The sequence below is a fragment of the Amblyraja radiata genome, chromosome 31 (genome assembly GCF_010909765.2).
Source record: "Amblyraja radiata isolate CabotCenter1 chromosome 31, sAmbRad1.1.pri, whole genome shotgun sequence".
In the NCBI taxonomy this organism is placed as follows: Eukaryota; Metazoa; Chordata; class Chondrichthyes; order Rajiformes; family Rajidae; genus Amblyraja; species Amblyraja radiata.
In genome coordinates, this window is record NC_045986.1 from 8,141,037 (window position 1) to 8,166,892 (window position 25,856).

The 25,856-nt window shown below is 42.5% G+C and overlaps 1 protein-coding gene across 2 annotated transcripts in view; it reads right to left on the reverse strand.

Annotated features, from left to right (window-relative positions):
- Positions 1-505: 505 nt before the first annotated feature.
- LOC116990373 (tumor necrosis factor receptor superfamily member 14-like) overlaps positions 506-25,856 on the reverse strand; it is a 75,547-nt gene continuing 50,196 nt past the window's right edge. For both annotated transcript variants that reach the window (XM_033047988.1, XM_033047989.1), the window contains 3 exons: positions 24,173-24,316; positions 13,660-13,753; positions 506-774 (listed from right to left, as the gene is read on the reverse strand). In XM_033047988.1, coding sequence (XP_032903879.1) covers positions 624-774; positions 13,660-13,753; positions 24,173-24,316 — 389 coding nt within the window. In that variant the 3' untranslated portion in view covers positions 506-623. The remainder of the gene's footprint in view (positions 775-13,659; positions 13,754-24,172; positions 24,317-25,856) is intronic.

Genomic DNA, 25,856 nt, shown 5'->3' on the forward strand with positions numbered 1-25,856 from the left:
ACCCCTCTTCCCCCTCCTCTACCCCTCTCTGGCCCCCGTCCATCCCTATCTGCCCTCTCCCTCCCTATCTGACCCCCTCCCTCCTTCTCTGCCCCCTTCCCTCTCTTCCCCCCTCCCAGCCTCCCTCTATGCCCCCCCTCTCTCCGCCCCCCCCCTCCATCTCTGGCGCCCCCTCCCTCCCTCTCTGCCCTCTCCCTTCCTTTCTGCCCCCCTCCCTTCTTCCCTCCCTGCCCCCTCCCTCCCTCTCTGCCTCCTCCCTCTCTGCCCCCACCCTCCCTCTCTGCGCCCCCCCCCCCTCACTGCCCCCCATCCGTCTCTGTCCCCTCCCTCTCTGGCAATTAATAGTACCGAGAGATAAAAGGTTTGGTAAATTAAAAGACAAGAACTGCAGATGTTGGTTTACAAAAAAAGACACAGTGCTGGAGTAACTCTGGAGAGCATGAATAGGTGTTTTGCCTTGGTACCCTTCTTCAGACTCACAATAGTTTGATGAGTGTAAATATCGTTATTAAAAATTGAAGTTTATTTCTAAACTGGCTAAAATAACTTTGGATACAGAAAATGATAATAGGAGAATGCACACATTAAATTAATAACATACATACTCTCAATTGAGGATTATTTCAGAAACGGATTGTCGTAATACAAATCAAAGGGACAAACAAACGAATGTTGTTCGACGCAGCTGCAACAGTTGGTTTGCTCTCTCCTCCACACTTTACATCAGCTACATTGCTCCCAGGTACACTCGGTTCATGTGTGGGCTTTACACATCTGGGGAAGAAACAGAAAAAATATAATTAATAGGAGTGCAATTTGCTCTTGGTGTAGTGGAAATGGAGGCTAGTGCAGTGGAGTGCAGCTACTTAAAAACTGTGTTAGGGAACAAGAGCTGCGGCTGGATGACCTCAGGCAGGTCGGTAACAAGTCATGGATAGGTGCTATTTGCACCTAAGGTGCACACATAGAATAGATGAGTGACCACCAGGTAAGGGGGTAAGTAGCGAGCTTAGTTTAGTTCAGAGATACAACGTGGAAACAGGCCTTATGGCACACCGAGTCCACGCCAACCAGCGATCCCCGCACACTAACACTATCCGAAACACACAAGGGACAATTTACAATCACACCAAGCCAATTAACTTACAAACCTGTACGTCTTTAGAATGTGGGAGGAAACTGGAGATCGCGGAGAAAACCAGCGCAGGTCATGGCGTGGACATCCAAATTACGTACAGTTTTACCCGTAGTCAAGATCGAACCTGGGTCTCTGGTGCCGTAAGGCAGCAACTCTACCATTGCCCCACCATGCCACCCAAGCTCAGGAATCCTCTGTAGCCATTCTCCTACTAAACAGGTATCCCATTTTGGATACTGTTGAGGGAGGTGGCCTTTCAGCGGAGAGCAGCAGCAGCCAGGTCTGTGGCACTGGGCCTGGATCTGAGGCACAGCAGGTTAGGGTAAAGTCAGGTAGAGCGATAGTGATGGGGAACTCGTTAGTAAGGGGGACAGACAGGAGATTATGTGGCAACAAACGGGACTCCAGGATGATCTGTTGCCAGGGTCCAGGATGTTTCAAGGCGGCTGCAGAACATTCTCAAGGAGGGAGAGTAACCAGAAGACGTTGTGCACGTCAGCACAAATTACATAGGGATGATCCTGCAGAGTGAATATAGGGAGTTAGGCAAAAGTTTAAAATGCAGGATGGTAATCTCTGCATTTACTCCCAGTGCCATGCGCTAATGAGCGTAGCAATAAGTGGATAGGACAGATGGATGTGTGGCTGAGTAGTTGGTGCAGGGGACAAAGATTCAGAATTTTAGACCATTGGAATCTCCTCTAGGGCAAAGATGACCTGAACAAGAGGGACGGGTTATACCTGAACTGGAGGGGCACCAACATATTTCCATGTAGGTTTGCTAGTGGTACTCAGGAGGGTTTAAACTGTAATGGCAGGAGGGATGGGAACCAGAGCAGCAGGAAGGTCTGATGAAAATGTGGAGATTATGACAAGTAAGTCTCATAGGAAGGACAGGCAGGGAGTGGTTCATGAATATAAGGATATCTGAATACGACCGCAGAATCAACCAATCCCCGTCTACCAATACTCTCCTCTGCCTAGCGGAGCTGGTCCTTACATTCAACAACTTTTCCTTTAACTCATTCCATTTCCTCCAAATCCAAGGCATAACTATGGGCACGCGCATGAGCCCTCCGACCACGGGAGGGAACAGAGGAGGATGGCTGAATTGTTGGAGCCTTCCCTCACAGTGGGAAATTTTGACCCCGCTGTGTGAGGATGTCTCTGTTAAAGTCTATCGTGTTCTGTGCTCTTTATTATTTGTATGGATGTATGGCGACCACACATTTCACTGTACCAATTGGTACATGTGACAAATAAATGTATCTTGAATCTTGAAACAACTAATCGATGAAATGAGAAAAGCTTTCATCACCGTACAAAATGGCCAACAGTCGGCTACCAAAAGGAAGTGCTATCAGGAATGCAAGGCTGCAGTACAGAAGAGCACCCAAAACCTGAAAAACCAATGGTGGAGGGAGAAAGCTCAGAAAATCCAACAACTAGCAGGTGCCAACGACACTTGAGACTTTTTCAACGCCACCAAAGCCATTTTTGATCCATCCACTCACGATCAAGCCCCTCTCAAAAGCAAAGATGGGCCAACCATCCTGAAGAGCAATGCTGACATCAATTCTAGATGGAGGAGGCACTTTGAAGATCTTCTAAATCAAATCGCCTCTTTTGACAGGAATGCAATCAACAACATTCCAAAGCAGTCTGTTGACGACTCCCTAAGCAGATTATCATCACTTGAAAAAGGTCAAGAAAGCCATCAAAACCTTGAAAAACAAAAAGGCAGCTGGACTCGATGGAATACCAGCCGAGGTCTACAAAATTGGAGGTAACCTGCTACATTACCATCTGCATCAACTTCTTTTTTTTTTTTTTTTTTTTTTTAATTTATTAGAAGTAGACATATTATAAAATGTAGTTACATATTATAGTAAAAAAACTTTTCATATACATCAGTCATACATTATTAAAATTTTCCATTATCAATTACTTCTGCTTCTAGTGTTTTTATTTTTTATAGAAAGAGGGAAAAAGAGAGGGTAGAAAGTTACAAATAAAAAAGAAAGAAAAAAAAACACAACAGAAAAACAAGGGAGGTGGAATGGGTTACCTGTAATACGTCAATGGAGATAGGTTCGTAGGTTATAAAGTATAGCTTTTCATCTGTTCCTGAGTTCAAGTTTCAGTTGGGTCCTCGTGCTGTGCCAATCTATCCCTTCAGATAGTTAATGAATGGAGCCCAAATTTTATGGAAAAGATCTTGTTTGTCCATTAAGACAAGTCTAATTCTTTCTAAGTATAGGGTCTCCGACATTTCCGTAATCCACATTTTAATTGTGGGGGTTGTAGGGCCTTTCCAAAATTTTAATATTAATTTTTTCCTGGTTATTATACTGTAGTTGAGGACATTTCTTTGGTTTGTTGTGAGTGTTAAGCTTTGTTCTGATATTCCAAGTATTATTAATTTTTTTGTCTGGGTCCAGTTTTGTATTAATAACTTCTGAAGTTATTTCAAAAATATCAGTCCAGAAATGTTTAAGTTTTATACAGTTTGCAAACGTATGTGTTAAATTAGCCTCTAGATGTAGACATTTATCACAAATAGGAGAGATTTGTGGGAAGATTCTATTTAGTTTTATTTTAGAGTAGTGTAAGACCTATGTAAGACCTTGAATTGTATTAAAGTATGTCTGGCATTTAATGAACATTGATGTATTTGTTGTAAACTTTCGTCCCACATATCTTTCGTGATAGGGTGACCTATTTCATTTTCCCATTTGTATCTATATGGTTCGGTCGGTGGTACCTAGTTGTTTAGTAGGGTGTTATAAATATAAGCTATTAGTTTTTCAGTATTAGGATGCTTGTTCAGACATTCATCAAGAATTTCTGATTCCCTATTCCTGTAGACTTGTGTATTAGATTTAACATAATCTCTAATTTGTAGATATCTGAAGAAATTATTTGAGTGCAGTCCATAATTCTGTTGTAACTCTTGAAATGAAAGAAAAGTACCTTTCCCATAAAGATGTCCTATATTTTTGATTCCATGATTTTTCCATTGTGTGAAACCTTTGTCCATAAAGGATGATTTGAATAAAGGATTATTTACAATGGGAAGGCAGAGTGGTATATTATTCAATTTTAAATCTTTTTTTATTTGTTTCCAAATTCGTATTCCACTATGTATTATGGGGTTTTCTTTATAGGTTTTTTTGTGCAGTTTTGTGGGGGCAAATATGATCGGTCCAATTTCAAAAGGTAGACAGTCTTCCTTTTCCATCATTAGCCAATCTGGTTGTTGATCCATTTCTTCCAGCCAGAAATTCATGTTTTTAATATGGACTGCCCAAAAATAAAATAAGAAATTTGGCAAAGCCAAACCTCCATTTATCTTTGATTTACATAAATGTTTTTTACTTATTCTATGATTCATATAATCCCAGACAAAACTTGTAACAATGGAATCGACTTTTTTGAAAAACGTTTTTGGGATATATATCGGAATTAATTGAAGTAGGTACAGCAGTTGCGGTAAAAAAATCATTTTTATAGCATTAATTCTCCCAAGCATAGAAATCGGGAGTGTTTTCCAGTATTGAATATTCTTCTGTAGTTTATTCAGTAAGGGTGGGAAATTTAGTTTAAATAGAGAGGTATATGTCTTAGTTACATAGATTCCTAAGTATTTAAATTTATCTTTAACTATTTTAAAAGGATATTGTTGTATTGTATGTAAATTGAATTTTGTTATTGGCATGATTTCGCTTTTATTCCAATTAATTCTATATCCCGAAAACTGACCAAATTGAGTTATTAGATTTAATAAGTTTGGAATACTAGTTTCTAATTTTGTAATATATATTAGTATATCATCTGCATATAAGGAGATTTTATTCCTTGTGTCTCTAGTATTGTATCCAAATATTCCTGGATGGTTTCTAACGCTTTCTGCTAGGGGTTCGATTGCAAGAGCAAATAATAGTGGGGATAGTGAGCATCCTTGTCTACAGCCTCTAGAGAGATTAAATTTAGTTGATAACATTTTGTTTGTTAATATTCTAGCTGTTGGATTAGAATATAACAATTTAACCCATGTACAGTACTTCTCTCCTAGTTGAAATTTTTCCATCACCGAAAATAAATATGGCCATTCTACCTGGTCAAATGCTTTTTCAGCATCTAACGAGATAATTGCTAGCTCTGCGTTAGGGATTCTATTGGAATATATAATATTAAATAATCTTCTCAGATTATAAAATGAATACCGTTTGGGGATAAACCCTGTTTGGTCGGGATGTATTAATTTTCTGATCACTAAGCTCAATCTATTAGATAGAATTTTAGTTAATATTTTCTGATCAGTATTTAAGAGGGCTATAGCTCTGTATGAACCTGGGTCTTCAAGATCCTTGTCCGTTTTTGGTATAAGTATGATTGTAGATTCATTTAGAGTTTCTGGGAGTTTCTGTTGAGTATAAGCGTATTTGTACATTGTCTGTAGGCGTGGGGAAAGCAAATCATAATTTTTTTAATAAAATTCAGAATTTAGACCATCGGGTCCTGCAGACTTTCCGTTTTTTAAGGATTTTATTGATTCTTCAATGTCTTTTATCGTAATTTCAGCCCCTAGCAATTCTCTCTCTTTCTGATCTAGACCCGCAAATTTACAATTCTGTAAAAATGTTTCCATTCCCGTTGATTGTTCTGTTATTTTAGATGAATACAATTTTTGGTAGTATTGTAGAAATCTATCATTAATATCTTTAGGCAGTGTTAATGTTTCTCCCTTGTCTGTTCTAATTTTGTATATTGTTTTTTCCCTATCCAATTTGCGAAGTTGACTCGCTAATAGTTTTTGTGGTTTGTCACCAAATTCAAAATTTAATTGTTTTGTATGTTGATAAAGTTTTATAACTTGGTCTGAATAAATCTTGTTTAATTTATATGTCAATACTGCAATTTTATTGTGTTTTATCGTGGATGGTGCTGCTGCATTTTCTGTGTCTAATTGCTTTATTTCCATTTCCAGTTTCTGTTGTTTGGCCCTATTCTCTTTATTAAAAAATGATTGGGAAGAAATTAATGCTCCTCGTACAAATGCTTTAAATGTTTCCCAAAGAAGGGAAGCAGAGATTTCAGGGCTATCGTTAGCCTCAAAAAACATTTTAATCTGTTTTACTAGGTATTCATTACATGACTTATCTTTTAAGATTTGGGGATTAAATCTCCATTGTGACTGTGTCTCTGCCATTCCGTTTACTTTGATCATAAATGTTAATGGAGCGTGGTCTGAGATTATGATGTTATGATATTGTGAGTTATAGGTAAATGGGATAAGTTTTGAATCTACTAAAAAATAGTCTATCCTTGAGTAAGTTTTATGTACTGGTGAGTAAAATGAATATTCTCGGCCCGATGGATTTTCAATTCTCCAAACGTCCTTAATATTAGTAGTATTAATGTATGAATTTAAAAATTCACTTGATCGAGATTTTAGTTTTCTTTGAGTTGATGATCTATCCAAACAAGCATCCAAAGTGCAATTTAAATCTCCACCGATTATTAAGTTTTGTTGTGTACCTTCCGGGATATTGTTAAGAATTCTCTTAAAAAACAGAGGGCTATCAAAATTTGGTCCATACACATTGAGGAGAGTCACCTTTTTTAAGTATAACTCCCCTATTATTACAATATATCTGCCTTCAATGTCTTCTATCGTTGATATATGTTTAAAGGGTATACCTTTACAAATTAATATTGCAACACCTCTAGATTTATGTGAGAATGAAGAGTGGTACGCTTTAGCAATCCATTTTGCTTTCAATCTGTGTTGTGCTTCCTTTTTAAGATGTGTCTCCTGGAGAAATATTATATCTGTTTTCAATGATTTTAAATGAGCTAACACTTTGCCTCTTGATAGGTTCATTAATTCCCTTAACATTCCAACTACAGAATTTAATTCCCTCACCCCCAATTTTTATATTCATGTCTTGCATCTTGTGATTAAGTGGTAGAGCAGATGATTCAGCACACTCAACCCTACCTTATACTTGAACATCAGGTAGATGAATTTTAGGTCACGTCTATTTTCCATCCGAACATATCTCCTTAAATAAAATATGCAATTCCATTCCAAATACAAAATATAATATGATATAAGATTAAAAAAAAGGTGATAGCAAATAGGGTTAGTAAAGTGTGGAAAGTAAAAAAGAAAAGCAACTACAACTACAATTAGTGCAGTTAGTGATAGCCACCCTAATGTGGCTAAGCATCTATGGACATCCGTAGCTTTTGGTTTATAAAAATACTAGCTCCGTACTTTCCTTGAAAGGAAAGTTTCCAATTCGATGCATACAATTTGTGGGGGGGAAAGAAATATTGATTATATTCCATTAATGGTATAATTACTAGTCTCAAATTGAAATGTTAGTTTTGTATATTATAAACATTTATCAAAGAATAATCAAAAACGAAAACATCAGAGAGAGAGCCACCAAACATTTCTCATTATAAAATACCTGAATCACACTTTACTTATATTTCATACTTTTAGTTAATTCTTAAATAATCTAAATAACCTTATTATCATTAGTTAGTGTTAGTTAATATTCTTGATTATTAATAGTTGTTAGAGGTTAGTACTAGAATGTTAGTATTATATATCCCATCTGCATCAACTTCTCATCAAGATCTGGATAAATGAAAACGTACCAAGAGACTTTAGACTCAGCAATCGTTACCATCTACAAAAGGAAAGGCGATCGATCTGACTGCGGAAACTATCGTGGAATTTCCCTATTATAGGCCTTTCTCACGGGGCGACTTGACGCAAGATGTAACCAGAGTGAAGTGGTCGTGGTCTAGCACGATATCACATGATATAACGGGGGGGTAGATAAAGAGTTCCCACGGTACTCGGCATTTCTGTTATTTGTGCGAGTGACTTGTCCGTCTCCTGAGTTTTCCCGTTAAATCTTGAATGAACATTGTGAACTGTGAAGTTAAATCATCACGTGGCACAAATGATGTCACTTTTTTTTTCACACACTATAAATATCCTCCCTTGGTTGAATTGGCTCATTTGGAGACATGCCTGTACTAATGCCGTGACTTTACTGCAGGAAGATGCCACATTACTTAGACGATGTTAGTTGCGCCCAAGTTTAAATTTCCAACGTGTGTTTCAGAGTAAAGAGTCAGCGCAGAATCCTTGATAATCAAAAACTGTCTGAATCAGCAAGTTAGACACAAAATGCTGGAGTAACTCAGCGGGCCAAGCAGCATCTCTGGAGAAAAGGAATAGATTCCATTTTTGGTCGGGACCCTTCTTCGGGATAATTGTAGGGGGGAACTGGAAGCAAGAAAAGACCGGGACAAATCAGGGCCAACAACAGATGACCTCAGCAGGGTATTTTGAAGAGGGGTCCCGACCCGAAATGTCACCTAACCCTTTCCTCCAGAGATGCTGCCTGACCCACTGAGTCACTCCAGCACTTTATGTCTATATTTGGTTCCCTGATAGGCCAATTGTTGGCTAGGGATAGTGTGATCCCAAGAGGGAACCATCGTTACAAACCTTGGACTGGTTAACCGACATTTACTGCATGGGGGAGGGGGGGGGGGGGACAGGAGGGGGTGGGCGGGGGAGAGAGAGAGAGTGTAAGTTACCTAAAATTAAATAATTCAATGTTCATAGTGAACACAGACACAAAATGTTGGAGTAACTCAATGGGTCAGGCAACATATCTGGAGAAAATGAACAGGTGGCATTTGTGTCTATCTTCGGTAAAAATACAGCATCCGCAGTTCCTTCCTGCACAATGGATCTCAGTGTCAGTCTCTGACTCCCGTTGGCAGGCCATTCGGCCCACAGCCCGCCCAGCGATGACTAACCCATGTCACAGGGGGATGGTGTGAAGGCAGAGTTAGACAGAGCTTGATTAATGTTACGGTTGGGGAATGGGCCATAATATGGCCAGGGAAACGCTGTTATTCGTGACGTCTCCTCCGCCCTTTCCCAGCTGTTCTCAATCGCACCCCTGGCCACACAAAAATTTATACTTTAAGAAGGAATACACGATCCATTTAAACTCAGAACGCTTCTAACAGAGTGAGCCATGTGAGCACTTTGATCATTCTCCCTGTATTTGCATTTGACAAAATAGTCGGAACAAAATGTTTAAAAGTGTTCATACCTTTTGCTATGCCTAATTGGCCCTTACCTCTGCGAAAATAGTCTGATATTCGTAGGTGAAATGTCACCAACAATAATTGATTCTCTTATTAATTGACTAATAATTTACTCTATTAGCGGAAAGATGCATTTCTGATCTAATATTATGAATGCCTCTGTCTTTGGAAGCAACACCAGCAATTTATTAAATCTGACTACATGCGGCACAGTGGTAGAGTTGCTGCCTCACAGCCCCAGAGACCGGGGTTCGATCCTGACCATGGGTGCACTCTGTATGGAGTTTGTATGTTCTCCCTGTGACCGCGTGGGTTTTCTCCGAGTGCACCGGTTTCCTCTCACACTCCAGAGATTACAGGTTTGTAAGTTAATCGGCTTCGGTAACATTGTAAAATTGTCCCTGGAGTGTATAAGAAGAGGTGGTCGGCGCGGGCTCGATGGGCCGAAGGGCCTGTTTCCGCGCTATATCTCTAAAATCTGAAGTTAGGTAATGTCTAAAGGAACTGCAGATGCTGGTTAATACGCACAAAAGGACACAAAATGTTGGTGTAAATCAGCAGGTAAGTCAGATCTGGGAAGAAAAACATAAAAAGCTGGAGTAAGTCAGCGGGTCAGGCAGCATCTCTGGAGAAAAAGAATAGGTGGCGATTCGAATCGGAACCCTTCTTCAGACATCCTAATCGGAATTGAGTCTGAAGATGTGTCTCGTCCCGAAACATCACCTATTTTTCTCCAGAGATGCTGCTTGACTCGCTGAGTTACTCCAGCTTTTTGTGTCTGTCTTCGGTTTAAACCAGCATGTGCAGTTCACTCCTTACACGGGTCTCTGGAGAACATTGATTGGTAGCGTTCCGGACCCTGCTTCGGAAAGGCATCGATCGCTAGTCGGCGAGGACTCCGAGCTGTATCTCTCAAAGAAGTACATGTGAAAAATTTCTCACGGACCATAAAAATGCGGGACCTTTCAGTAAAGTCCCTTTTAAAGATTATAGTTATTTCTTGAATCTCATTAACATAACATGAATAAGTTGATGTCCATATGCGGATGCAAATCTTTATTTTTTAAATTCAATCCCACAGAAGTTCCCACGGTAAACGCAAGAGTTATTACGGATATCGCACTGGCCACTACGTACCATATAATGTTGCAATATTCAACCACAAGTGTACAAGTCACTCTTGGAGAAATTCAAGCTTGCTTGAATTTTCTCCCGAGTCACCAAGTTACACGAGTACCTGCCGTTAGCGCCACGGTGGTCCACGGTGGTCCACGAATGCCGTACGGTTATCACACGAGGTTCCCACGATGTTCAACTCTGGTTAACTCTTGCGTCAAGTCGCCCCGTGAGAAAGCGCTATTAGCAGCAGCAGGCAAAGTCCTCGCCCGCATCATAAACAACCAAATCAAGCCTTTGGCCGAGAAGATCCTTCCAGAGACACAAACGGGTTTTAGACCATCACGTGGAACAGCCGACATGATCTTCACAATGTGTCAGCCACAAGTAAAATGTTGTGAACAACTTCAACCTTTGTACATGGCATTCATCTACGTCACTAAGGCCTTACCACAGTCATGGCCAAGGAACAGCAACCTTCGAAGCCAAGAGATGCGTAGAATTAGAAGAAAAGAGAATAAAACGGAAAGAGAGGCAGCAACAACCAAAGCCCGATCTGCCATCTGGAATTATCTGTCCTGAATGTCGAAGAACTTTCAAAGCCAGGATTGGACTCATAAGCCACCTGAGCGTCCATAAAAAAACAGAACGTAGGCCATCATCCTCGACCCCGAGGGATAGCCATGACGATGACGGTATGATGTGTTTGGGCAGGATATAAAACCAAGTTATTCACTGTACTTCGGACTGGCAGGGCTTCTTCATGTAATCGCTCACCGTAACTACTCGTAAAATAAAGATCAAACTTCAAACTGGTAAGTTCTCGTTTAATCTTACTATTAGTTTTTACTATAAGCTATATCACTTCTATATCTCTGAGTAGTAATAGCAATTAAAAGCTAGACATTGTAAAGTTAAGAAATTGCCATTACAGCCTTATTTACGAAAACACCCATGTACATATTAGGTATGTTGCAAAGCCTACCTGAAGCGTCGCTGAAAATCTGTCGCTGCGGGTGTGCGCGATTTTGGCGCCGTTTATAGGGGGGCGGGTTTAAAACGCAATTTTCTCTAGGCTGTTCAAATCGAAGATGTTCAGCCTAGTTAATTATTAACGAAAAATCGCTGGAAGACCCCGTCGCAAAAGCTATTATTAGTTTTAAAGGCCTCGTATAATAGTTATAGTAGTTTAAAAATCAACCTCTAAACCCGCGACCACCAGCAACCGCAGGATCTCATAAAGCAAATAGCAGAAGGTAAGCTGTATATTTTTACATTAAAAAGGGCTTCTAAAGATCCCTTTATACAAAGTTTAATATTGCGAGTGGCTCATTTTGGGCCCATTATATCCCGCAGTATTTTTCTCGGCATTTGAAGCACAAATCTACCGCAATGTGAACGTTCTAAACCAGCGCGTTCACAGGATCCCACTGGAAAGCTGATTTAAATGGGCATTTATTTACAGCAATTGAACACTAAATTCCTTCCATTTGGTCTATAAATTAATGTAAATGAGATTTAAAAATCATGTTTTATTGTGAATTATTTGTGAATATTATTTGGACATTTAGGCTATTTAAAAATGTTAATCATTTATTAAGAAATGGATAGATGTTTAGATCTAGTAATTGAAGTCTGAAATTAGCTACAATTAGGTAACTAACTAATTATATGCTTAATTTCAGGTCATCCAAGTAAGATTATTTTATATTTGTTTCAGAATGCTTCAATCTATGATAACTGAAAATTTCATTCAGTTCTCTTAATTTTTAAGAAAGTTATGGGCTTTTGACTGTTCACGATCACAGCTTTTTTGTTATGTCCATAGAAAATCAATAGGGAACAAGATGCTCATTTCCCAGTATGAAAATGACCATAACTTTTTAAATACTTGAGATATGAAAGTGAATTAGGTGTCAAATTAAACTTATTTTTATGCTTTATCTGATGGGATAAATTGCAGACTTGATTTTTAAAATCTCAAAATTTTGTAACATTGCTATACATATAGCCTGAGAATGTCAGATGAATTTTTTTGTATGGTTCATGTATCGCATATATTTATTTACCTGAATAAAGTCTATTTTGAAATAAAAATAACTAACAAATTAACATTCTTAACTCGTGAGATGTACAGTAATGACAGTTCGAGACTATATCATTTTTAACCAGGATTAGGTTTGTTTCAGCATTATTTGGTGGAAACTTAATAAATCACAGAACTACAGGAAACATCATTATGATACCTGCCCTATATGTCAACCTCCAACAAGACAACCTTATCAGTAGAGTGAGAGTGTAATGCCCATTCCCATAACCGACCCAACATCTAAGGGCAAGATTGTTTCAAGTGGTTCAAGTAATGATTTCTGAGGTTCAATCATAGAAAAGTACTTCTGGTCTTTCCATACTCTCTCATGAACTCTCTGAATTAAATGTGACAATATGATTGTTCTAACTACAGGTTGCTACCCAAATATAAAAGTTCCCAGGTAAGCCTGAAGGGAAGGTACAAATAATGTGATACAGGTCCATCACCAATTTTACAGCAATTTAGGGTCCGGCTCCACCTTTTATCCGGACAAAATTGCAATCACACACTTGAAATCCTCTCCGGGAGTTTCCCTGAAAATGTGGCGCCTAGGCTGGTTGAGGCAGCTGATCTCAACCTCATCGGGACTTCTGCGCCGATCACCGAGTCAAGTTTGCCCCCTGCTAGCGGGGATTAGGAACTCTGACCAGTTAGAGCTAACAGATCTGTTCCCATAGCCGAATTCCATTCCGACTTTCTGGTATCTCGGCCCCTGGACCATTCTGGTACCGTTCCACTCCTCTCAGAGGCCATGACCTCTGTTGATCCAGCAAAACGGATAATCCAGAAAGGCTCTGGAACCAAGGGTGCCAGAAAATCCGAGGTGGATCTGTCACGTTGTCACCACGGAGTAGGCAAGAGGAGCGAGATACTTTGGAATTGTACAATGGTACCAAGTGGTTCAGAAGGATTGTTACTTTTACTGTATTGTAATAAGTGAACCAGATCACTGAGAAAGCACACAACAGCATTTTCAACTGCCAGGATTTCAACAATGTTCCAACTTGTTATCATTACATTACAATAAATGACTGATTATATCTGAAAGACACATTGTGAGTGACAGGAAGAATAGGGGAATGGAACTTTGTGAATTGAAAAACATTAGCAAGAGGTTGTTTCCTGACCAGGGATCACCATGGATTTTAAAAGTACTCACGTTGTCCATTTCTTACACTCTTCTGTAGACGAATCACTGCTTGAAAACGTTCCTTTCTGACACTCCTCACACGTGGAATCTGTGGACTCTGTTCCTGAAAAATAAAATTTAGGAAAAATTAAGGGCAGCAAGGTGACGCAACGGTGGAGTTGCTGTCTTACAGCGCCAGAGATCCAGGTTCGATCGCGAATACGCTATCCTACACGGCCGAGGGACAATTTACAATTATACCAAGCCAATTAACCTACAAACCTGTACGTCCTTGGAGTGTGGGAAGAAAGCGAAGATCTCGGAGAAAACCTATGCAGGTCACGGGGACAACGTACAAACTCCATACAGACAAACACCTGTGGTCAGGATTGAGGCATCAACTCTACCACTGCACCACCATGCAGCCCCTACTTGTTAAACAAATAAACAACATCGCTACTACTCAGTCTTCTAGGACTTCATCTATAGCTAGAGAAGGTACAAACATTTTCATGAAGGCGTCTGCAATTTCCTCTCTTATCTTTCTCAATAACCTGGGAAAGATCCCATCAGGCCATTTATGCTTAATGCTCTTCAATAGGCCCAACACCATCTCCTTCTTCATCTCCAACAGCCCTAGCATATTGGTAATCCCCCCACACTGATCACACAATCATCTTTGTCTCCTTGGTGCAAAATACAGGCACAGCGTTTCAGGGATTACATTCCTGAAAAACAGCGCATAATTATAAAATACGTAAATTAAACATATAAATATCAAAATTTAAACACGCGTAAATTTGACTGAAGATAGACATAAAGTGCTGGAGTAACTCAGCGGGTTGCGCTGCATCTCTGGAGAAGAAGGATTGGTGACATTTCGGGCCAGATTGAAATCTGTAAACAGATTGAAGAAGGGATCCGACCCAAAACAGTACCTATTCTTTTTCTCTAGAGACACTGTTTGACCCGCTGAGTTACTCCAGCACTTTATATCTTTGGTATTAACCAGTATTTGCAGTTCCTTGTGTCTATGTAAATTGGACCACTTTATTTTAAAAATATAGCACGTACATTAGGTTTTGGTATTAACTAAGCAAGCACGTTGTTTCAAAAATGCATAAATCAATCACGCGTATGATACGAGGTGTCTGTACTGATTTAGTATCTTGCCTACATCCTTTGACACCGCATTAATACCTTCATTTATCCTTGAGTGGCCCTGTCTTTTTCCTGGTTACCCTCTTGTTTTTAGTGCAGATAATTAAAATCTTTGGATTTTATTTAATCTGACTCACAAATGACATTTCATGACTATCTTTTTGCCCTGCAAATTGCACACAAGTCCTTTCATGCTTCCTTTATATGCCATAAGGCCTTGTCTGATTCCATCTTTATCAACATTACATAAACTTCCTTTTTTGTTGACCGAATTTTCAAGCTCTTTGTTCAATCCACGTTCCCTTACCTTGCCATTCCTACTAGAACATACTGGCACTGAACTCGGATCAGACTCCCACATGTCAGATGTGGATTTACCCAATAACAATTGTTTCCAATTTACTCTCTTGAGCTCCTGCCAAATAAAGGTGTAATCTGCCATATCCCAGATTAGTATTTTTCTCTTAGGTCCAGACATCATAACTGTCTTAAATCTTAAGGAGTTGTTACCAGTCCCCAAAATGCTCTTCCACCCATTCCTTCCCTCCAGAGATGCTGTTTGTCCCGCTGAGTTAGTCCAGCGTTTTGTGTCTATGTTCGGTTTCAACCAGCATCTGCAGTTCCTTCCTACATCCCAGTCACCTGGCCAGGCTCACTTCCCCATATTGGGTCCAGTATGTACCCTCCTTGTATAGGATTATCCACATACTGTTTCGGGAAACCCCCTTGCATACTGCTCACAAATACTACCCCATTTGAACCTGAGGCTTGGATAGAGTGGAAATTGATGAGGGTAAAGCAGTGGATGTTGTGTATATGGACTTCAGTAAGGCCTTTGACAAGGTTCCTCATGGAAGGTTGGTTAAGAAGGTTCAATGGTTGGGTATTAATGGTGGAATAGCAAGATGGATTCAACAGTGGCTGAATGGGAGATGCCAGAGAGTAATGGTGGATGGTTGTTTGTCAGGTTGGAGGCCAGTGACGAGTGGGGTGCCACAGGGATCTGTGTTGGGTCCACTGTTGTTTGTCATGTACATCAATGATCTGGACGATGGTGTGGTAAATTGGATTAGTAAGTATGCAGATGATACTAAGATAGGTGGGGTTGCGGGTAATGAAGAAGAGTTTCAAAGTCTACAGAGAGATTTATGCCAGTTGGAAGAGTGGGCTGAAAGATGGCAGATGGAGTTTAATGCTGATAAGTGTGAGGTGCTACATCTTGGCAGGACAAATCAAAATAGGACGTACATGGTAAATGGTAGGGAATTGAAGAATGTAGGTGAACAGAGGGATCTGGGAATAACTGTGCACAGTTCCATGAAAGTGGAATCTCATGTAGATAGGGTGGTAAAGAAAGCTTTTGGTGTGCTGGCCTTTATAAATCAGAGCATTGAGTATAGAAGTTGGGATGTAATGTTAAAATTGTACAAGGCATTGGTGAGGCCAATTCTGGAGTATGGTGTACAATTTTGGTCGCCTAATTATAGGAAGGATGTCAACAAAATAGAGAGAGTACAGAGGAGATTTACTAGAATGTTGCCTGGGTTTCAGCAACTAAGTTACAGAGAAAGGTTGAACAAGTTAGGGCTTTATTCTTTGGAGTGCAGAAGGTTAAGGGGGGACTTGATAGAGGTTTTTAAAATGATGAGAGGGATAGACAGAGTTGACGTGGAAAAGCTTTTCCCACTGAGAGTAGGGAAGATTCAAACAAGGGGACATGACTTGAGAATTAAGGGACTGAAGTTTAGGGGTAACATGAGGGGGAACTTCTTTACTCAGAGAGTGGTAGCTGTGTGGAATGAGCTTCCAGTGAAGGTGGTGGAGGCAGGTTCGTTTTTATCATTTAAAAATAAATTGGATAGTTATATGGATGGGAAAGGAATGGAGGGTTATGGTCTGAGCGCAGGTATATGGGACTAGGGGAGATTATGTGTTCGGCACGGACTGAAGGGGTCGAGATGGCCTGTTTCCGTGCTGTAATTGTTATATGTTATATATGGAGTGGAAGCGGAGATGATGTTTCCACCAGTGGGAGAGTCTAGGACCAGAGGCCAGAGCCTCAGAATAAAAGGACGCACCTTTAAAAAGATGAGGATGAATTTCTTTAGTCAGCGGGTGGTGAATCTGTGGAATTCATTGCCAGACATCTGTGGAGGCCAAGGCATTGGGTATTTTTAAAGTGACGTTTGGCAGGTTCTTGATTAGTAAGGTTGTCAAGGGTTATGGGGAGAAGGCAGGAGAATGGGGTTGAGAGGGAAAGATAGATCAGCCATGATTGAATGACAGAGTCATGGGCCAAATGGCCTAATTCTGCTCCTATGTCTTATGAACATGACGTTTTGCACTAAGTCCCAGTCAATATTGGGGAAGGTAAAGTCACACACTATGACAAGTCTGTTGCTTTTGCATATTTCTGTAATCTGTTTACATATCTGTTCCTCTAGCTTCTGTTAGCTAATGGGAGACCTATAATTTAATCGAATGGCAGAGCAGACTAAATGGGCCAAATGACCTAATTCTGCTCCTGTTTTATAATTCCATTACAGTGATTGCACCTTTTTTATTTTTGAGCTCAACTCTAATTGTCTCAGTGGACGAACACTCCAGTATGTCATCTTTGAGTGCTGCCGTAACATTCGCCTTGGCAATTCCTCCACTTCTTTTACCTCCCTCTCTATATGTACAAAACATCAAAACACTGGCAAATTCCGCTGCCAGTCCGATCCCTTTCGCAACCAAGTCTCCGTAATTGCTACAACATCATAGTAACCAAGCTCTATGCTCATCTGCTTTACGCACAATATTCCTTGCGTTGAAATACACTTCAGCCCACCAGTTTCACCCTTAATCCTGTAACCTCTTCCTGCCTGACCTTTCTTTGAGACTTAGAGGTCATACCCTCCATCTTTCACTTACTGTCCTTCTGCTCTGGTTCCTAACCCCCTGGCACTTGGTTTAAATCTAAATATCACTGGCAAATCCTTCCTGTAAGGATGTTGATACCCCTCCAGTCCAGATGCACCATGTCCTCTTGTACAGGTCACCTCATCCCCAGAAGAGATCCCTATGGTCCAGAAATTTGAATCCCTACGTCCTGCATCAATTCCTCATACACATTTGTCCATCCTACCCTCTTATTTCTGCTCACTACTACATAGCATCTGACCGCTACCTTCGAGGTCCTGTGGAGAAATCCTGGTGAACCGCAGCCGCATCCCAACGGCAGGCTTGGATCGTGTGCTACAGAACCCGAGATGCGTCGCATGAGGGCTGAAGGCTCCCGGGATTCGGGCGGGCTGCTAAGAGTGAGGAGGAACCTGCGCCGTCGAGAGCAACCTGGCGACGGGACCAACGAGAGCAAGGAGCGACCCGCGTCGCCGAGAACGTAGGGGACCCACGCCGCTGAATGCGATCAGGGCCGTCGTGAGAAAGGATGGCCGCCAAGAGCAACCCGGCAGAGGGCCGGCGTGAAATGTAGAGGGATCTAGCGGGGGTCCGCCGAGAAACTTATTTGGACTTGGGGCTGTCGTGAACAAAGGGAGACCTGGCGCGGCCGCCGAGAAAGGACCTGGCGGGGAGGGGGCCACCGTGAAACTTAGGGGGATGCCACAGCAGGGGGCAGCTATGATCGAACGGGGGACCTGGGAGAGGCCGCCGAGAAGGTAGGACTTGGCGGGGGGCCACTGAGAATGTAGGGAAACCCGGCAGGGGGCTGCCGAGAATGAAGGGTGGTCCAGTGTGGAGGCCACTTGCTGCCTCGTATGGTGGTAGGCCTGGTTGGCTGCTGTGAGGAAATATAGTTCCCAATTCCTCCGTCTACGCCTCTCGACTACACTTCTTCCCATCCTGCTTCCTGTAAGTACTCCATCCCCTACTCCCAATTCCTCTGTCTACGCCACCTCTTTGTAGGGTACGTCGAACAATCCTTGTTCGAGACGTACCAGGGCCCCATCCCCGACCTCTAACTCCACTATATCGACGATTGCATTGGTGCTACCTGCTGCACCCACACACAACTCACTAACTTCATCAACTTCGCCACTAACTTCCATCTGGCACTCAAATACACCTGGACCATTTCCGACACTTCCCTACCATTTCTTGACCTCACTATCTCCATCGCAGGTGATAGACTTTTGACCGACATCCACTATAAACCCACTGACTCCCATGGCTATCTAGACTACACTTCCTCCCACCCTGCTTCCTGTAAGGACTCCATCCCCTACTTCCAATTCCTCCGTCTACACCGCATCTGCTCCCAGGATGAGGTGTTCCACGCCAGGGCATCGGAAATGTCCTCATTTTTCAGGGAACGGGGGTTCTGCTCCCCTACCATAGATGAGGCTCTCACCAGGGTCTCTTCAATACCCCGCAACACTGCTCTCTCTCCCCATCCCTGCACTCGGAACAAGGGCAGAGTCCCCCTAGTCCTCACCTTCCACCCTACTAGCCGTCACATACAACAAATAGTCCTCCGTCATTTTCGCCACCTCCAACGTGACCCCAACACTCGCCACATCTTCCCATCTGTCTGCTTTCCACAAAGACCGCTCCCTCCGTAACTCCCTGGTCAATTCTTCCCTTCCCACCCACACCACGCCCTCCCCGGGCACTTTCCCTTGCAACCGAAAGAGGTGCTACACGTGTCGCTTTACCTCGACTCCAGTCAGACCCAAGCAGTCGTTCCAGGTGCGACAGAGGTTCACCTGCACCTCCTCCAACCTCATCTATTGCATCTGCTGCTCTAGATGTCAACTAATCTACATTGGTGAGACCAAGCGTAGGCTTGGCGATCATTTCGCCGAAAACCTCCGCTCGGTCTGCATTAACCAACCTGATCTACCTGTGGCTCAGCACTTCAACTCCCCCTCCCATTCCGAATCAGACCTTTCTGTCCTGGGCTTCCTCCATTGCCAGAGTGAGCACCACTGGAAACTGGAGGAGCAGCACCTCATACTTGGGCAGTCTGCATCCCAGTGGTCTGAACATTGACTTATCCAATTTCCGGAAGCCCTTGCTGTCTCCTCCCCTTCTCAACTCTCCCTCAGCCCTCTGGCTCCTCCTGTTCCTTTCTTCTTCCAGCACCCCCCCCCCCCCCCCCCCCCCCCCCCCACCCTGCATCACTGAAGAAGGGTTTCGGCCCGAAACGTTGCCTATTTCCTTCGCTCCGTAGATGCTGCCGCAACCGCTGAGTTTCTCCAGAATTTTTGTCTACTCTGAGCAAATATAGACTGTTTGATAAACTTTTTGTAACTTTGTCGGTGCCAGAAATGTGGTGACACTTTGTGTGCTACCTGGTGAAGTCTGCTGGATAACTTTACCGGATTGTATGCAAAAACAACGAATTTCACTGTACCTAGGTACGTGTGACAAGAAAGTATCATTGAATTCATTGAATTGAAGCTTTTCAGATTATTTCAGATTCAGATTATTTAATGACCACACAGTCAAGCTGGTGGAATTCATATTCAGTACAGGATGTTACACAATATGCTGATTCCCGTCAAACATAACATAAAACACAAACAACATACAGTATACAGTACATGCACGAGGTGGCTTTGTGATATTATCATAGAGTGTTCAGAGTTCGAATTGCATATGGATAGAAACTGTTTTTAAATCGTGATGTTTTGGCAGGCAGTGAGCTGTAGCGCCTCCCTGAGGGCAGCAGGTGGAAGATGTGGTGAGCTGGGTGGGAGGGATCAGAAATGATTTTCTTCACCCTTGACACGGACCGTTTGAGATTGAGTGATTCTATTGATGGGAGGGGAGTGCTGATGATTTTGGATGCTTTGTTGACAATGCGCTGTAGTTTATTACAGGAGTGAGTGTCTAAACTGCTGTACCAAACTGTTATTGATGAAGTGAGCATGCTTTGGATGATGGCTGTGTAAAATCGGATTAGGAGATGTTTCCTCACTCTGAACTTCTTGAGCTGACGGAGAAAGAAGAGTCCTTGGTTGGCTTTTTTATAAATGTGATCTGAATTGATTTTCCATTTGAGGTTATTGCTTATGAGAGTGCCAAGAAATTTGAATGAGTCAGTGGTGGATATGGGTTCGCCGGAGATGAGTAGGGGGGTCTTGGGTTGTGCCTTACGTCTGAGATCGATGATAAGTTCATGGGTTTTTGATGTGTTGAGTAGGAGGTTATTGTCTGTGCACCAAGTGCTTTGTGTGTTTGAGTGCGGTATTCTGTTTCGTTGTTGTTAGAGATGAGACCTATGATGGTTGTGTCATCTGCGTATTTGTATATTTTGACTGAACTATACTGGGATGTGAGTTGATTTGTATAGAATGAGAGTAACCAGGGTGACAAGACGCAGCCCTGAGGGGCTCCTGTACTGAGGTGCAGAGGGTGAGATGTGGTGTTGTGTATCTTCACCCTTTGTTGTCTGTTCCAAAGGAAGCTATGGATCCAGTGACAGATGCAGGGGTCAATGTTCATGTCCGTTAATTTATGGAAGAGTTTGACCGGGTTGATGGAGTTGAATGCAGAACTGAAATCCATGAACAGGATGCGGGCGTAAGTGTTGGCGGTTTCCAGGTGTTGCAGAGTGTGATGGATGGCCAGGTTGACTGTGTCTTCTACTGACCTGTTGGCTCTATATGCGAATTGATATGGGTCCATGTTGGAGGAAGTGCTGGTTTTGAGGTGAGCGAGAATAATGCGCTCAAATGACTTCATGGCCACGGATGTAAGGGCAATCGGTCTGTAGTCATTGAGGCAGGATGTTGTGTTAGACTTGGGCACAGGAATGATGGTGGATTGTTTGAAGCACTGGGGCACTGAACATTGGCAGAGGGAGGTATTGAAGATGTTGGTGAACACAGGGGCCAGTTCTGCTGCACAATGATGGAGCACTGCTGGGCTGATGTTGTCTGGGCCTGCTGATTTATTTTTCTTCTGTCTCCTGAAGGTAGTCCTCACCTCAGCCTCCTGGATGTGGAATGGAGGGGGAGGAAGAGGAGAGGGGGACGATGGTGGAGGGACTGGAGACTGTTCAAACCTGCCATAGAAAATGTTCAGTCTATCTGGGAGTTGGTGATCATTATCAGGGATGGGGGTGGATTTCTTTTTGTAGTTGGTGATTTCCTGAAGTTTTTTCCAGACAGTTCTAGTGTTATTGGTTGAGATTTCTTGTTCTATTTTGGTGGCATAATTATGTTTGGCTTTCCTTATTGTAGACCTTAATTTATATTTTGCAGCCATATAGTCCTGCTTATTTCCAGTTTTATATGCAGCATTTTTCTCAGTTCTTAATTGTTGAATTTCTTTTGTAAACCAGGGCTTATTGTTGTATTGTTTAACCGTTCTTGAAGGGATACAGAGTTGCTCGCAGAATTGGACATATGACGTCACTGTGTCCATGTAGTCGTGGAGGTCACCAGCTGCGCGGAAGACTTCCCATCAGTGCATGCGAAGCAGCCTTGCAGCTTTTTGATGGCGTCTGTAGACCACGACCTGACAGATTTGGGCGAAGTTTTTGAGGATTTTATTTTTTGCTTATACTTTGGGATAAGCAGCAGCATCGCGTGGTCTGACTTGCCCAACGGAGCTCCTACAAAGGCACGGTAAGCCTCCTTAAACGGAGTATAGCAGTGGTCGAGCGTGTTGTTCCCTCTGCTGGGGCAGGTTACGTGCTGGTGGTAGTTTGGAAGCTCAATGGACAGGTTGGTGTGGTTGAAGTCACCTAACACAATTATTGCTGCATCTGGGTATGAATTTTCTGTGTCGGGTATGTGACAGGCTAGTTTGCTCATGGCTGCGTTAGCATTAGCCTCAGGTGGAATATAAACACCGATTACAATGACCGATGCAAATTCTCTGGGGAGGTAGGTGGGTCTGCATGTGGCAGTAAGGTGCTCCAAGAGTGGGGAACATACATGGCTGAGTGAGGTGGAGTTTGTGCACCAGCGTTGGTTTTCCATAATGCATATTCCACCACCTTTTGACTTGAAAGATAGTTCAGCTGACCTGTCGGCTCGGTGAAGTGTATATCCTGGCAGCGTTACTGCTTGGTCGGGCACTGACTGATCCAACCAGAATTCAGTCAGGCAGATGGCAGAGCAGTTGCTGTAGTTCCTGTTGGTCTGAATCAGAAGCTGGAGTTCGTCCATCTTGTACCGGAGAGATCTAACATTTGCCAGCAGAAGGGCTGGGAGAGGAGGTCGGAATGGGCGCCTCTTGAACCTCGAGAGGATACCGGAGCGCCTGCTTCGTTTGCCGGTCTGCGGTCTGCTTCGTTTGCCGGTCTGCGGCCAGAATGTGGGGAGGCCCGGAGAAACAAATGTTATTTCCTTCCATAAAGATGGCCTCAGGACTCCGTGGATGTTAAGTTTGAGATTTAGAAGTTCCCATCGGGTGTATTGGATTACACATGACACTTTACAAACGTATAACGCAGACACAAGTACAAGAGACAGGAACACAACTTGTACTGGGGCGAGCCTCGCGGCCGCCATTTTAACTAACTCCTTATATTCATTCTGCAAGACTTCATTCCTTTCCCTATCTATATAATTTGAGCCAACATGTGCAACGTCTGGCTGCTCACCCTTCCCCTTGAGAATGTTCTGCAGCCACTCTAACACCTCCTGGACCCTGGCACCATGGAGGCAACACACCGTGCTGGAGTCCTATTTGCGGTAATAAAATCTCCTGTCTGCCCCCTTTATTAATGGGTCTCCAATCACAATCACTCTATCAGCCTTCACCTTTCCCTGCCGGGCCTCAGTCCAAGGCCTGGTGCTAGAACCTGGCTGCTGCTGCTCTTCCCTGAATGTCCATATCCTTCAACAATATCCAAAATCTGAATACCAGTTTACAAGGTGGAAAGGCCACAGGAGGATGCCTACACCCATTCCTGGTGGTCATCTATCTACTCTCTGCCTGTACCTTAGGTGTGACCACATTCACCGTAACTATCTATTCCATTCTCGGTCTCCTGGACAATCAGGATCGCAGTGAGAGAAGCAATAAAATGGACAATAGTGAATAAAAGTCGAGGCTGCCCAGTAATGGTAAAAATGGACAGTGGGACTAAGATTTTGAGGACACAAATTCAAAGACCACTCTAAATTTGTGCAGAGGATTCATTAAGGTAAACCCAGCCAGCTGTAGATGCCACACGGGGACCCCAGGCAAGCAAACTCCCTTTGGTGCCAGTAATTTTAATGTCTTCATTCTGCCCAGAAGTTAACGCCACATGCCAGTAACAAGTCACATGGCATTTAAACACAACCACTTGGCTTTATCCCAACCTGGTCAAATTGCCATTCCTGGTCCCGTTTTGATGGGTATAGGAATGCAAGGTCCAGATGATTATCACTAAACCCCAAGATCTCACTTAGCACTTGGCACGCCAGCAACTCACCTTTCACTTTCACTCCATGACCTGGTGGGCATGATGTGTGCTTGTTGACACGCTGACAATTTTTATTGCAGTAATACCCATCTGTGGGCCCACACTTTGAATTATGGGTTTTGGTACATTTTTGTTTAACTTTGAATCCCATATCTGTAAATAGAAAACATTTATGAGGTCCATGTTAAATTAATATGACTGTTTTCTATTTCAACTCGACAAGACATATGAAACTGAAGCACGATTTAGTTGTTCAACCAGATGGATTTCTCTGAACAATGGTTTAAAGATCTTTTATCTCAGCACCTCTCAATAATGCCATATCCCTCGATTCCTTCAAAATCTAAAACTCAATCACTTAGATCTCATACATACACTGTAACTGAGCCTCTCAGTGTCTGCCACTTACTCTGAGACTGTGATCCCTAAGTCCAGACACCTCAGCAAAGGGAAATGTCATCCCTGCTAAGACCCTGTCAAGCTCAGTAAGAATGTTGTGTTTCCATGAGATCATCTTTCATGCTTCTTCTAAACTCAAGTGTTCCAACCTCCCATTGTGATGATTTACACAAAGCCTTAAATTGCCGCTATTTAATGGACTATGGACACTCTCATTAATCCCTTCTGTCCCTGGCTATTCCTTAGTCCACCCAACCCAATATTTCCTCCTAATATTCCCATCTATGCTCCTATGGTATTAAAGGGAGGATATCTAATCTATAGAACAGATAGGCAAAATGGAAACTGAAAGCCCTTAATTTGAGATAAAGTCAGGAGAGAAAAAGCTCCGGTGGGAAAATTAGGAGGAACTATATTTGCAAATTGTATCCATTCTTGACATGGTTCATGGTAATTATGACTGGTGATTTTACTTTGTACAATCACCTTGTCCTTTCTCTTTAACTTTTCACACTTCCCTTCTCGCTGACTACTTACTTTTATCTACTGTCCTAGTTATCTAATTCAGTAGATCACACACACCGGTCGGTCTCGGCCCGATGCAAGTGAAACCTGCACAGCAGAATAGCTCCCTCTTTTTCCAGTCGTGGTGCAAGTATCCTGTAAACATTAAATGCCTCTACTTCCTGAGAAGATTACGGAGATTTGGTTTGTCAAAGAAGATTCTCTTGAATTTCTACAGGTGTACAGTAAAGAGCATATTGACTGGTTGCATCATGGCCTGGTTAGGCATCTTGAACGCCCAGGAGCGGAAAACACTGCAAAAAGCTGTGAACACTGCCCAGTCCATCACCGGTTCTGACCTCCCCACCATCGAAGGAATTAATCGGAGTTGCAGCCAGCATCATCAGAGACCCACACCATCCTGGCTACATACTCATTTCACCATTGCCATCGGGAAGGCCTGAAAACTGTAACTTCCATGTTCAGGAACAGCTTCTTCCCTACAGCCATCAGGCTATTAAACACTATAACCTCAAGTAAGCTCTAAACTACAATGGACTCATTATTATTATTGCACTAATGGCCCCATAACAGAAGCGTCCACTAGAAACTGGAAGCATCCTGAGCTAATTCTGTAACCACCATCATCTATTGCGACAAGTGATGACTTCCACTGATTGTCGCTGAAGCTTGCTTCCTTTTCTAGAGCGATCTGAGGATCAAAGATACTATCTTTGCTGAGGAATGTCAAAAGCAGCGGAGGTCGGCAGATCGTGGCTTCCGTGAGGGA